The sequence below is a fragment of the Plasmodium knowlesi genome (genome assembly GCF_000006355.2).
Source record: "Plasmodium knowlesi strain H genome assembly, chromosome: 5".
NCBI lineage: Eukaryota > Apicomplexa > Aconoidasida > Haemosporida > Plasmodiidae > Plasmodium > Plasmodium knowlesi.
The window spans coordinates 620,110-635,768 of record NC_011906.2 but is presented as its reverse complement, the minus strand read 5'-3'; the positions used below and the strand labels follow the sequence as shown (position 1 = coordinate 635,768).

General features: G+C 42.6%; 1 protein-coding gene across 1 annotated transcript; it reads left to right on the top strand.

The window, feature by feature from the left end:
- Positions 1-1,355: 1,355 nt before the first annotated feature.
- On the top strand, positions 1,356-14,549 carry PKNH_0514000 (erythrocyte membrane-associated antigen, putative; the record flags this gene model as incomplete). The annotated part of the gene is made up of 1 exon (XM_002258235.2): positions 1,356-14,549. One exon carries the CDS (start codon positions 1,356-1,358, stop codon positions 14,547-14,549), a length of 13,194 nt encoding a protein of 4,397 aa, XP_002258271.1.
- Positions 14,550-15,659: the final 1,110 nt, after the last annotated feature.

Sequence of the window (15,659 nt, the reverse complement as noted above, 5' to 3'; positions counted from 1 at the left end):
TTTTATTCCCCTTTTGTAAGTCCTCACACGCAGGAGCTATGTACTCGTTCACGGACGAATAATAACTCCGGTATAACTCCCACATGCCAACGGTACCTATTTTTACGTACCGGTACGTATCCTTATGTATTTCCCTGTACGCGCTTCTCCCCCCTCATGAGTACACATAAGGGTAACGAAGTAGAGCCTCCTCTTTAAAAGAAAAAAAAAAAAAAAAAATTCACCGTCGAAGTTTTCCACGAAGGAAACACTTTTTTGACGATCACCCCGTATGAGATGATGCGAAAAAAGAAAGAAAATTTTTTAACATAAAAATAACGTGTATAAATAAATCGGAGGTGGAAAAAAAAAAAAAAAAAAAAAAAAAAAAAAAAAAAGTACGGTTGAGAGGTACGCAAGTGCTACGCACATAAAAGCGATGAAGAATAAAAAGGTGCTCCGGGACGACGTCATATTATCCCGTACTCATTGTGACTGCAACGATAAGCCACTGCGACGAAGGTAATATCGGCACAAGCAACAAATTTAAAGTTAATAAAGTAACGAAAACAAGTTGCAAAAAAATAAAATATATATATATATATATAAAAAAAAAAAAAAAAAAATGAAGAGGCATCAACATCGTATTGTTCAAGGTTTGGATTCCCCCAATTGGAAAAAGGCCCATTTCATTTTGTGAAACCTTTAAACACATTCAACTTCGAGGAAGGAAAGGGCAAGAGGAGCTTCACACCCAGGAGGAAGGAGCAACGGGGAAAGTGACAGCGGAATCGCACAGGCAGTGCGCAAGACGCACTCAATCGCGTTCTCCAGCGGATTCCACAAAATACCCCGCCCTCCAACCGACGAGGCTCCCCCAAGGAACGGTGTGCCCAGTCGACGGAAGAAGAAAACTGACAGACGCACTTTGTGAAGGCAACGCTGTACAAGTCACGCCTTCCCATGATATTCCTTCCGGAGATATCTACTCATCCACAAATGAGCGGATCACATTAAACGGTTCTACTTTATCCATCCTCGAGAGGACCGCATGAATTTTACACCTCATCAAGCCAAAAGGCAATGGTTAAAAATACAAAATAAAAAATGAAAAAACAGATTACCATATAAAGTTAAAAAAAAAAAAAACAAACGGAGAAAATCAACTGACCCCGAAGGGGAAATGTTCTGCGCAGAAATCAGCAAGTAACCCCTCGGAGAAGAAAAAAAAAAAGAAATCAAACCAAGCAGAACAAACCTGTTCGAAACGAGCAAATCCAGGGGCATTCCCCAAAAGCGACAAACCGAAGGAGCAGCAACGGTATTTGAACAACCAAATAGTCAGTGCTCTCTCCGTCGGATCAACAACCGCAGGAATGCTCATCAGCGATAAAACAACCATACGCAAGGAAATCACTTCTTTTCGTGCATTAACTAGTATAAATCACAAGAAGGAAAAAAAAAAAAAAAAAAAAAAAAAAAAAAAAAAAAAAAATGAGTGGTTCAGTCGCAACCTTCGTTCATACAAACCCTTTCTTCCAACCCATATACATTCAACCACTCGTATGAGAGAGAACATAGATTTTAATTTAATAATGGAAGCTGAAGACGGGGACCCACATTCCGCTTCGATAGTTGATAGAGGTAGCCGTACCGGAAGTTTCAATAGCCATGGGAGTGGTTCCTCAAGTCGCCTCCCCAGGCAAACAGAACCCAGTGAAGAACCCCTCCAAAGGTGTCTACGGGAACCGCAACAGAACACACACACGCACAGCCATCGACGTGTGCTCAAGTGTGTGCTCAGAAGAGACACCAAGAGAAATTCTTCAGGTGCTTCCACTCACAAAGAGAAGGATGCACACACGTCAGAGGTTTATCTGATGAATGAAGATGTAACCAATTGCACATCAAGTAGAATGAACAAGAAGGAGCGCACTGATCGAATCATTTGGAAGAAACAAAATAAAGGAGCAAAGAAAGCAATCAATGTGTTAACCCACTCCACGGAATCACAACAGGTACAAGGCAACTTCCGTGGTGATAAAGAAGATATGTCGCGTTGCGAGGATGAAAAGGGGAAATTGAAGGTAAACCTGAAGAGGAGAAGAGGAAAGCCACGAACCCCTGCATCTGAAGTAGATGCGCAAAGAGACGAATCCGCAGAAAGCACATATGCTTCGAGTCCCAACAACAGGGGGGGTGAGAAAGACGCTGACGAGGGTCAAGAGAATGATTGGTCCGTTGGTGATGATGATAACAGATATGACAGGCGCCCCCTGGACCATGATCATCGCCCCCGTCGAGTCGACCCCAGCGAGGAACGCAGGAGGGAGCTCAGCATTTACAAAAAAAAAGTGAACCAAGTGAATAAAATTCTGTATAACCTAAGCCGCTTCAACAAGTTTAGCAGTCTTGAGTTCAGAAAAGGAATATCACAGAATGAGAACCAAAAGGGCACGGAGGTAGTAGAACCCACCTTCACTTCTGTCACCCCTTTGTCGAGGTATATGCAGAAGGAATGTCCCACTTCGCTCGTAACTTACACACTCCACCCGAAACATGCGTCTCTCCATGATGAAGAAAATACCCGCAGAAAAGACAATCAACCTAGTGCGACGCATCAGACAATTCACAAGATACATAAGAGAAAAGATACAACTGTGTTAGGTAGAAGAACCCGTCCCGCTCTTCACCCACCATACCAACCACATGATGAAGGAAGTGGTGAGGACTCGGAAACCCATAACGAGGTCAGCGTCAACAGTAATTGTCAAGGGAATAACACCCCGAAAGAACACTCAAGGGAACATTCCCAGCTAGCCAAAATAAAGCAAAAGAAGCTAGAACACAAAATGCATCTGAAATTACCCATTCTGAACGACATAAAAGATTTCCTCAAGAAAAAAAAGAGGAAAAAAAAAAAAAAAAAAAAGAAGGAAAATGGAGACAGTGAGGTGGATAGCGAAACGCCTAACGAAGTGGCGGATGGTGTACACGTAAACTTTCCCACCAGGCACAACGTACAAGTTAATCAGGAGGAAGAATCCCAGAAGAATGGAAAATCACAAAAGAACGATAGTAAATTCAGCACTATCCTGACGAACGGAGAATGGATGCAAAGTCGAAGCGAACCGAACGCACAACAGCCCCAACGGTTAGTACCTCCTGAAAATATATTCCCTCCAAATGGTACAAACAGATGCGAATATAAGATGGATGATAGCAGAACGAATACCTTGCCAAGTGGAAGTGCTCCCGCTGGAAGGAAAACTCCACTATCCCTACCCTCGATAAACGGAAACAGCCATAATAGTAAAAATTCTTCTAACAAAAAATACGCCAGTCGAAAAAAGGAAGACATCTCAGTAGACCGAAAGGATGACATGGTGGTGTCTACTCAAGGTATAAGTATGTCTAACCAAGCACATGGAGGGAGTTACAAGATAAAAAATGAACTAAAAACGAAAGGAGAAAAAAGGCATTCCCATTTGAACAAATTCCAAGAGGTAGGTAATCCAGTTAATCAATCAGAACCCACTTATGAACTACCAAATGAACAGATACCTTTTGAGAATATCAAGTTTGATAATGCCACCCTTAGTTCGATTCCAAATGAACAGAGTCAACTTCGTGTTCCTATAGATGATGCATGTAGCGAGTCGTCCACGTTCAGTACATCTCCTTCACAAATAAATTATAAATACATTTCTAAGAAAACCCCCCAAAGGACGGCTTATCAGGGGAAGGAAACTATTGTTTCCATTCTGTCGAAAGAACCCACTTTAACCCCTTTGAATAGAGCTAGCCAGAAAAAACGGGATCAAAATAGCACAGTTTTTAAAAGTGCAAATGATTCCATAGGAACAGTTGAATTGAACACCTTGGATGATTCAAACATGCTAGTAGGAACGAACGAAGGAAGGGAGGCCGAACAGAAAAGTAGTAACAAAAGGGGGGCTAACAAAAAGAGGAGGAAGAGCAAACGTTCCCTTCCCACCAATGGTGAAGACAACGCAAAAATTGAAAACATCACTGAACGTGGAAAACTGAGTAATCTTCAGTGCAACCAACTTGAACCATCCCAACTCAGCAGGGATGGAGCACAGCAGCCGGATAATCGCCTAAACACGCGAGATGACCAGACACGAGGTAATCACAGAGGGGAACCCACATCGCAAGGAAGGGCTCTCCCCAATGCACGTGCTATATCACCGACGTCGAATGTAAATAAATCCGGGGAAATCATGAATGTCGAAAGGATAAATGGAACGGAAAATGATATAGAGAAACTATCACTAGGAAGTTGTGACGAATTGCTCAACGCAGATAATCTGAACAAGCTAAGTATACCAGGTGGGAAAAAAAAAAAAAAAAAAAAAAAAAAAAAAAAAAAAAATTATACTGAAGAGATGAATACAAACGAGGGGTTTAAATCCACGGGCCACGTAATCAACTCAGCAAAACAAAATGAAATAGGTCAGTCTCCCGTGGAAGGAAGATCCTACCACCATGGAAATGAGGTAAATGAATTATCTCCCATGGGAATTCCCCAGGTTGAATATCACTTGGACGAAAAACGTAACCAGAAGAAGGGATCCAAAAAAGATGTTACACGGAAAAGCAACAAGGGGGAAGAGGAAGGGGTGATGGATTCTACTTCAACTCCACAGAAAAAGGCGTCTAACGCGAGCGTGCAGAAGGTAGATCGAAGCCAATCGGGAAATACCTCATTTGGTAGCAACGAACCGAGTATGGATGAACCGAGTATGGATGAACCCAGTATGAACGAACCCAGTATGAACGAACCGTGTGCCCCACCGATGCCCCCGAGGAAAGGGACACACAAGCAGAAACAAGGAAAGAAGGATCATTCACAATCCCAGCAGATTAATGTAAACGATCCATTACCCATGAATCCCATCATCTACAGGTCAGTAGGAAATTATGCCAAGAGGATCATGAACCCACTTTCCCTAAACCATGGATTTTGCACCCCAAGAAATTTATCAAATATGGATTATACAAAAGAATACAGATGCAGGAGAGAAGATAATTCTAATGCACAAAATGTATTGATTCAGGAAGAACAGAGTAGCGCTCCTGGGGGAGAAGAGTCTTTTGTTAATGTACCCCTTGGTGATGGCAGGAGTGTTCACGAAGAAATGGACATAAGCATCAACGGAGGAGATAATAGAAGCCACCAAAGGGTCAATACGCACCGGAGCGCAAGTCCAAACCACTGCACCTCCTACAATCACAACAGGCATGATGGGGACGACTACCCAGTAGACATGCTCAGCGACAACGTAAGCACTTACGTATCGAACAACTATGCCAATTACGTAAACTGCATTAACCACATGAACTACGTAAATCGAATGAACCCAATCAGCAACACGAATCGTCTAGGCCACATAAACAGGGGCGCACTGCCCCAGCGAATACGCAGAAAGGGGTTCCCACCCAGACACTTAAAATGGAAGAACTACCCCCCTGGTGCCACCACCCTCTTCATGGAAGATCTATGGAGAGATGAAAATGAAGATGGCGCATTCAACAGGGAACTCCCCTTTAACCATTTTAAACGTGCGCATGATAATAATATGATGAGCGCAATGAGCACCATGAGTTGGATCGGCGGTGCGCACAACTTTGGCAACCCTAATCGAGTGGGCCACATGAACAACTTCACAAACGGGCAAAGGAGCTTCTTTCCATGGAGGCAAAACGAACCACGCAGAAATAAACCACTTCGGCTACTTCATCAAACGTATGGAGGTTATCCTCATCAAAGTTTTGGAGGTTACCCTGAGCAATCGTATCGGTTACTTGAACAGCCGGGTAGACCCTCCAATGACAATACCCTCCTCCCGTACGGAAAGCAATGTAGAGTGAATACCTATCCCAGTGGTGGAACCGATTGGAATAATTACACGGACATAGGTAGCAGTGCCATAGGAATGAACAACGAAGACATGGTCTCTGTAGAAGCATCTCTCCTTACCTCGGTAGATGCAGTAGGGGGGGGGGATGCCCCCAATATGCTTGACAATCGAAAAATTACGAGCAGTTTTTCTCACCGTTACGATATTCAATACAGCCTTTGTACTTCAGTCCCAAGTGCCAAAAAACCATGTAATAAAATTGTACCTCCTCACAATCACTACCGCTATGTGCATACAAAGGGTGGTCAGTGTACAGATGCCAAGGGGATACATCACCCACTGAAACATAATTCTCTCCTGTACAGGGATACGGGTTACCTAGAAGGTTGTTACAACATGAGCATGAAGACGCCATGGGATGTTCTCCCGTACAACAGTCACTTGGTTGTTCCTTTTAACAAAATGGGTCTCCCCCCCATTGGAACCATCGACAGAGATGCGCAGCCTAGCAATAATTGGAGCAGCCACCTCGGCGGGAGTTACGTAAATGGACTAAATAACTTCCCCTTGGGGGGTAACTACCCTCCAGGTAACAAGCACATGGTGCCGAACGGACAAGGAGTGAACCTCCTCCCTCTGCACCCAGACCGATCCACTTTCTATCAAACGAACCAACTGAACAGAGAAAAAATGAGCTTCACACAACCATACAAATGGGATATGTACAACAAAGTACGCATAAGAAAAAGAAAGAAGAAGAAATATCTCAACGATGAGCAATATGAACAAGGGAGTATATACAATGCAGAAGGAAATACTTATTTTCAAAACGGTAGTAACAAATTTAGTGTAATGTATCCCTTTCAGTATAACCATCTTGTGAACACCTTTCCTTGTTCCTATGGCAACAACAACCCCAGCATCTTTTACCATCTCCCCCAGGGTGTCATCCCACCTCTTAACATTTCCACCGTTACCAACGCATCGCATTTTCCAAATTTAACTGACGAAAGGAACTTGCCAAAGGGAAACTCCATGAATGAAAATTATGGAGCCAGTCAGAATGGAATTTATAAACAATGGGAAAATCCTACCTCAAGCTGTTCCTATAAAGGATTTGGCCCTCTGGATCAGTTGCATATTTCACATAATGACAAGCCCTCTCCCATGGTATGCCCAGTTGAAACAGAAAAAGCGACGAAACTGGAGAAGAGGAACCCCCCGAAGGAAAAGAAAAAAAAAAATTTTACATTGCCAAATAGGAATATAGTAGAAGAGGCAGAAATCAAAGAGGGACAATGTTCAAGGGGTGAACACATGGAAAAGGAGACTAGAACAGATGACATATATCCGAATGATAAGTTGGTAGATGAAACTGAATGGAAAAATATCCAACCTGGTGATGATTCGAAGGTGATGTCTAGCAAAGGGAAGGATCTGTCGAATGGGTATGAAGTCGTCCACAACGGGGAATCGGTACCAGTGAGACACCAAAAGGAAGAGAAAGCGAAGGAGAAGAAAATAGAAAAACGAATGACGACGAAGAAGAAGAGGATGAAAGAAAAGTTAGCCTTCTCAAACACAAATCCGAATCAGCAATATGGGGATAAGACAAAAAACTACAATGAAATGGTGAGGAAATACAACGAACTTAAGAAATGGAACCATGAAAATGTTTTAGAGAATGGAAGTAATAAAGAGGACTACACGGTGCATACATCCACCATGGGTGCATCCTTTTGTTTGTTCTCCGAAATAGAGCGAAGGAGTGCGAAGCAGTCTACCAAGGGGGAAGTTACTATCTTGCAGGGAAGAGAAAACGAGAAAGAAGAACCCAATAAATGCCCAAATAATAATGTGCAGGAATCCTACGGATACGTGCCGCAAAATGGACAACACCTGAATGATAAGAGGAGGAAAAAAAAAAAAAAAAAAAAAAAAAAAAAGAGGCAGAAAAATGGTAAAGAGTTGGCGTATAGTGCGACATCTGCTCACTGGGCTAATGTCGCTCAAAGGGAGAGGAATCAAAGTTGTATCATCCTAAGTAACTACCATAAACTCATTGCCAGCAGAAATCACCTCCCCCTTCAAAACGGCAGAATAAGAAGTTTATCTGTAACCCTAGATGACAAGCGAAGGATATATCTGATGCCTCTGCTTCACTGTGGAATGCAGAGGTGCAATGTTATTAAAATGGGTCCTCGCCCCCCAATGGGAGTAGTGCCCACTACGGTACTTTACGAAAATGATAAAGGAAACAACACACCACGCAATGTCATCGAGGCAGATATATTCCTCCTGCTACGCAAAACAGAAGAACTACTAATCGACCTGCTCAAAAAGGTAAAGCCATCGAAGGATATAAAAAGAACGAAGCGGAAGATCTTTTCTCTTTTGTCCAAACTAATAAAACAATTGTTCACTTGTGATATCAAAATATATACCGTTGGTTCTAGTGCCTACGGGGTGGACTCAAAAACAAGCGACCTCGACATCGTTATTCAAGCCAACCTCTACAACCCCAAGTATATCCTCCGCAATATTTACAACTACATCGTACAGATGAAGAGGAATCGACAGAGGGGGGAAAGGGAAAAACAGAACGAAGAGGAGTGGAACGATAACCGCGCCACCGACGCAAGAAGCAGAATTCCTGCAAATGAGTACTCCATGAATACCCATGAAAAACATAGCAATGCAGATGTCGCATTCCTAGACCCATCCGAATGTGCATTCTTCGATAACGTACAGCTACAGTTGGTAGATTCTGCCAGAGTACCCATCCTAACTCTAAGGAAAAATAACATCGTTTGTGATGTATCTGTAAATACAAACAACTCATTGAAACACACAGAATTCTTTTCAAGTATTTTAAAAGTTTTTCCAAATTTAAAAAATGTTATGAGGATTCTTAAGCTACTTCTCAAGGTTAGAACCTTACCATCGATGAAGCAGGGAGGTCTACCTACCATCCTCTGGATGATGTTATCCGTTTGTTATTGCAAACTGCCAATGGAGAACAATTCTTTTTGTGGCTCTGTTGAAAAGTGCACATTTGTCAAGCATGCCCAGGGGAAGGCTCATAGGGACGACAAAGAAGTGAGTACCCCCAACGCGGCAAATCCCGTTAGCACAGACAGTACCGTCAGCACCGTTAGCGATGAATCAGGTGCACTGCGCCCGATTGTTGCCTCCATGTCGAAAAATCACTCCGAGGGAAGACACACAGATCAACTGAAGGGAAGGCACACGGACCAACTCGAGGGAATACACACAGACCAACTCAAGGGAAGGCACACGGACCAACTCAAGGGAATACACACAGACCAACTCAAGGGAAGGCACACGGACCAACTCAAGGGAATACACACAGACCAACTCAAGGGAAGGCACACGGACCAACTCAAGGGAAGAGACCCATCCAATCAGCATGTCTGCTCTCTCGACGGAGAAAAAGATAAACTTCTAAACGGAGCTTATTACCATGATGGGGAGTCAAACCGTATGATAGAGAAAAAAAACACCGACTGGAGCTCCGCAAGTGACAAGGAAGACACCAAAAAAAAAACATATATCAGTGGAGAAAAAAGAACTGCGGGCGAATCTCCAGCCGATGTACAACATGAGAAGGGGGTAAACGATGTGACCACTTCATCTGGTTGGTCCACTCAAGTGGGTGAACTACGTGGCAATTCACTTCAACACCCCGAGGGGAAATGTCTCAAGGGGGAAAATGCCTCCCAATCGAACAATCCAGATAAATCAAATCATTACAACCGTAGCAGTGAAGATCTCCTGTGCTCAGCCCCGAACCAACCCCATGGTCTCATAAACAATGATAAAAGAGAAGATGCCATCTCCACTGGTGAACTCAAATGCAAACTAGGAGAAATGAACATCGGTAAGTTGATTTCCTCTCCATCAGCCAACAGCTGCATGGTGAACCCGATTTTATCAACAAGATCTCCAATTCCTAATGGGGAGATGAACAGTGCCCTTTGTGGAGAACCCATCGACAGGAATGAGGAAGGGATCGAAAAAGAGGAAAATAGAGACGAACGCATGGATAAGGATGAAGCGCACGAAGAGGATGAAAGAAGGCAGACATGTCAAGCGGACCAACCCATCGACAATTTTTCCATCACATCGTGCCAACTACTGGAAAAAATATTCTCTCAAAATGAGTTCGAAGAATCAAGTCTCAATTCATGCTTCGATCAATACGACGAATCGTGTAAACAGAATTGGGGGAGTGATGGTGAAGATGGAACCGATATCGTGCCAACCTTTTCAATGCACTGTTCAGAGAGCCTCTCCTGCTACTGTCTCTCCAACTTCTTTGACAGCTCGCTTACACAATCGACAAGGCGTACTAACCCCGCACACACGCAACAACAAAAGCGGAAAACAAACGTTCTAAAGATAATGCACCGTAATGGTAAAATCCTAACCAAGTTCGAACCCTGCATGGGAGTTGCACAGACGGAGGAAGGAAAAAATGAAGAACATGCAAATTGTGTGATGAATTCGCAAAATGGAAGAAGAAAGGACCATGAGAAACATACCATTGAGGGGGGAGACCAAACTGGGGAACCTAACAACACAGTAAGTGAAAAACAAATGATGGTTCTTGCCCCCCTCTTTTACTCCCTGATGATTCTGTTTAATGAATTGGATTCTAGAAAGAAACTAACCAGAACGATAAATATGATCGATGAGGAAAAATGTCATCTCAAAAATCCAGAGGAAATAAACAAAAGGTTACTATCATCTGTGTGTCACGGGGGGGTTTGGGACGAGTTACTTACCCTGTACGACCCCATTTATAGTTTTAATTACGAAAGGTACATTAGCCAAACGGGTGGTTATGCGGACAGCTATATGAAAGGCTATGCAATTCCTCCTACAATTACGGGTGTTGATAGACACACTGAGAATAGCGTCGATAGACCCAAAGGACAAACACAAAGGAGTCGTTCCAAAAACATAACAGGGAGTCATATCTATAGAGAGAACCTTGAGAAGGGCACACACCCCAGAGACGACACCATTTGTACAACATCATCCAAGAAAAAAACAAAACGTTTAACCCATGATGAGTGTCGTAAAAGTGGAAGTTCCTCCCCTGCAATGAGTTCCTGCAGTTACACGGAGGTACACCAGATCCCCCCAAAAGATCAAGGAGAAGAGGAAATAAATGCCCAACACCACCTGCAAAAAAAATATAAAATAACAACGGAGACATTCCCTTCAATCATCGGGGATGTAGCATCGTTTCATAAAATGGATGTAAAGAAAGATGCAGATAAACATGATAGAGTATCGAATGGAGATGCTCATTCTGTGAGCGTAAATCAAGTCAGGTGTTGTAGCAAACCATATGGGGAATATCCCCCCTCAAATGAAGTGAATGATCCTTCCGTTGGAGATACTGTGAGAACGTGTGATGATACTACTACCCCCCCTGTGAAGGAAATAAAAATTAGCGAAAGAATTACCAAGGGGTCTTCCATCTCCACCAACAGCAGTAGCAGTAGCAGTATCAGTAGGAGTAGGAGTAGATGTGGTAGTGTCATCCGAAGCGGCAAGAATATGCGCTCAATCAGCTTGCAAAAGTCGTATGCTCGTGAGGGAGATTTTTTAAATAGTGAGAAGAGGACCCCTCCCTTTGATGGAAGGGCCAACCATGTGATAAATGTAGATGTACAAAATGAAGTCGATGTAGTTGGAGAGGAGGATAAGACGAACCATATTCTTCCTCATCGCACACCGGAGTTATACTCCCACTGCAACATCGCAGGAGGGATATCCCAAACGAGAAACTCACATGATGTTGTTGAACACCCTAATCCACTTTTCTCATCACGTCTAAATTATAACACAGAAATGGAAAAAAAAGTTGAAGGAGAGTTTATATACAACGGATTTAAGGGAGCACTGCGTAAAGGATATCATCGTCCTTCCATCAGCGAAAATCCCCCAACGAGAAGAAGAGAGAATTACGTGAATGACAAGGAGGTAAAGACAACGACCATGGATGCAGTTCGTCTGAATGGAGCACGATGTTCTCATTTCTCCGCGAGCAATTCGAACATTTCATGGGAAAGTTCCCCCATTTTGGATGTACATAACCCCGCTTTAACCACGTCAGGATGCTACTTCAACGAGGTTCCTCCGGCTAAGTCTCTGTCCCGTAGCCAGACGAAATTCCATGGTAGCATAGATAGAAATTTTAGGATCGATGATAGGGCCCTCCACATGTGCTCTAACGAGATGAACACATACATAAGCCAACACAGATGTAACGTGACATCGAATGAGCAAAATGCAATCCACTTTAACTACAACCAAAACGAACACCTCATAGATAACGGATTGGAAAAGAAAGAAAGAAATAACAGAGAGCGAAATCACGTGGAAGGACGAACAGTCACACGCAATCTCATCCAAACTAAGAGAAACATGAGAACATTCGAAAAAAAGTATGAACAGAATATCGACTTGGCAGGAAAGGTCAGCAGCGCCACGTGGTTGATATATCTGTATGAGCTGAAGAGGGCTAGCTTTTTTATCAACTATTACCTGCACCATTTGCATCTATACATTTGTTTTAAAAAGCACTTCAATTTCAACGGGGAGGCACAAACTACCCCCAATGAGGCACAGACAAATACTAATAGGGACCGAGAAGGAATCCATATTTCAAACCTCACGCCCGATGCGCAAAGCAGGATCACCAAAAATTATGACATATTCCAAAAGAAGCAGTGGCTCACCATTAAGGTAAATTCAAGAGACGAGCTGACAGATGCAGATAAACAGAGTTTGCAAAGGGGGGAAGCCCTCTTTCCAAATTCCACCTTTCCTCTGCTAAGCCAAACGGAGCATCCAATCATCATCGGCAGAGGTGACCAATTGGATTTGTTTAAGAGAGAGTCACCTCAAGTGGGAAAGAATATCCAAAACGATGAAAGGATGCAAACCAAGGAAAACACAACTATTACCGAAAGAAAAGAGAAGAAGAACCTAGATCAGACTTGGAAAATAATTTTAAAATGCATTTTGCAAAATCTGAAATGTTGTATCCATGCATTGTTCGAACGGACAAAAGGAGAAATATATTTCCTTCCCTTCCGGCCTCAGTTGGAAAGTTCTCGAGTGCGTAGAAGCAGTAAGGAGGAGATACCTCCCAAGGAGAACCACCTTATTGATGGAGAATGGAAACAAAGAGGAGGACGATTTACAACCGACAGAGCAGAAAGCACAGGAGATGGTTGTACCCGGAACGCAAAAAATAATGACCACATAGAAGGAAGTCTAGACGAACTCACAGATTCAGAGAAGCAATTTGCCCTTGTTTTGATAGAAGGGAAACTAGTGTTCGTTAAATTTGTGAAAATCTGTATTGATAGAAATAAATTTTGGGACGAGAACTTTCTCTGCAGGAGAGACATCAGGACAGTTATCCACGCCAAGGCTCTCGATGTCTTATTCATTTCAAACAAGGCAATTAAAATAGACAAAAAGAAAAAAAAAAAAAAAAAAAGGATAGACCATGATGGTAGGCAAGTTCACCCCAACAGTGATACAAAAGCGAATATAAATCTCGAAAAGGAAATTTGTACATCCAGCGATATGTCTGACTTTGACCAGATGCTTTTAGAGGATAACTCCTTCGATGAGCATGAGCATTTTTCAAAGGACTCTACGTTAAGTGACTTCCCCGGCGCTGCTAGTGATAACGTGCAAAAGGATGATGCTGCACTTGGGAGTGGGGTCAAAGGAAAAAAAAAACCTTTGAACGATCCCAAAGGAAGAACTAATCATTTATCTGACGGGAAGAACCACTATTTTGTGGACAGTTCGAAGAGGACCATGAAATGTTGGGATTACAAAAAACAGAAACAAAAGGCCAAATGCAGTAATTTTATTTACAATTCGAGAAATGACTACCTTGGCATTCTGGTGGAACAGAACTGGGGTGGCAGGCATCATATTATCCGGGGGTGGCAAGATAAGTCGGGTCAAACAGGTGAACGGTGCGGGTCCCTCAAGCAGGACGCGTTAGCCAAATCGGATGATGTATTCCTCATCAACCCGTGCAACTTTGTAACGCGCGTGAACGTAAAAACCGTGTACCTACCCCGCAGCAGCCTCACCAACGAACTCACAGACACCATTTGCGAAAGGGTTCACCTGAACGAGAGTCAAATGAGCAAGATTTTCATGTTCCAAAAAAATGAACAACTCCTGACAGGAAACACAGTACCCTTGAAGAAACCGCAACAAAGGGATTGCCCCACAGACGAACAGAAAGAAACGCCACCAAAAGATGATGAACTATGTTGCGTACGAATTATACCAAGAAGTGAAATAATGAGATACAAAGAACTAATCCGTATTACAAGAAACAGTCCCTTTTATTACAAGAAGGCAAAGCACATTTCTAACAATACAAATCCCCCTTTGCAACAACCTGTAAGTGTTTGTAACTTTTGTCAGACCAAGGGATCCTTTAATGTGAAAACGAACCACTTTACCATTTCCCATGTGGACACTAATGTTGCGGAGAGTATCACCCAACTTCTCCGTCAGTTGATACATGGGAAGTGCGTCTCCCCTCAGCGTAGAGAGAAGGACTGCCTCCAATTTCAATGCGTCGAAAACTTATCCACGCCCAACTGAAAAATACCTGTCTTGTGTTTCCATTCCTACGTTCCTTCTTCCTTTGTAAAAACGTAATGGAAAGAAAACTCAGCTTATGTAAGACCCCCATGAGAGGGGAAAAAAAAAAAAAAAATAAATAAAATAACCATCCTCATCTATCACGTTCTTACAAGGGAGAACGTCCCACATTATACTTGTAAATTGAGTAAACACATCTTGTATTTTTTTTTTTTTTTTTTTCAAGTTTGTTTTTTTCCCATTTTTGATATGCGTTTGTTTGTTTTTTCGATCGTGCGGTATTATTTTGTTGTCTTTATTTTTTCCCCTTTGGGAACAACCCCCCTCTTTGTTTTTGTGCCCTCCCCCCTTTTTTACCCGCCTCGGAGGAGGCAAACACAATTTAAAGAAAAATGTGTTAACGGGATAATATGTAATCTGCCAACAGCAAGTGTATGCGTGAAAAGAAACTCACAAAAACATAACTACACACATGGTTGTTCCCTCGGAAGAAAAAAAATAAATATAGCCATTCCGTACATTTCCGACACATATAATTGCAGAGATAACGAGATAGACACCTTATCGTATCATCCTAGTAAGGTAGTAGAAACGTTTAATTGACGATCCCCAGTATGTTTCGCACAATTATTAGGTTCACTAAAAATTGTCCCAAGATAGAACCAAACGTGTTGGCAAAAATTCCCAACGAGGGTTGATGCGCAAAATGCCCAATTGGGGGAGCTTATTCCTCCCCCTTATCCATGCTGCTCGGCTTCCGGTGACATTTTCCTCCACTCCTTCGTACCGTTAAAGAATCTTTTAAAAAAATGGGAAATGGCTATTTTAAATTGGGTTCTTCAAAATTGGGAAAAAAACAGGAGTTGCAAAAATACGACATGTACATATGCACACTCCAAAATGCACGTATTTATATTCGGTTCATACTTGCCTTAAACAACTCCAATGAGGGAAATGTTTATCACTTAAAAAAAAAACAATAGAGACTCTACAAATAACTTCACATTTGTTCACCTACGCCCTTCGTATTTTTTTCAGTTTGTATGTTAACCCAGTGGGGGCGCACCTGGTCTGTCGTCGGCTTACACACACCTTTGGCGGAAATGACCT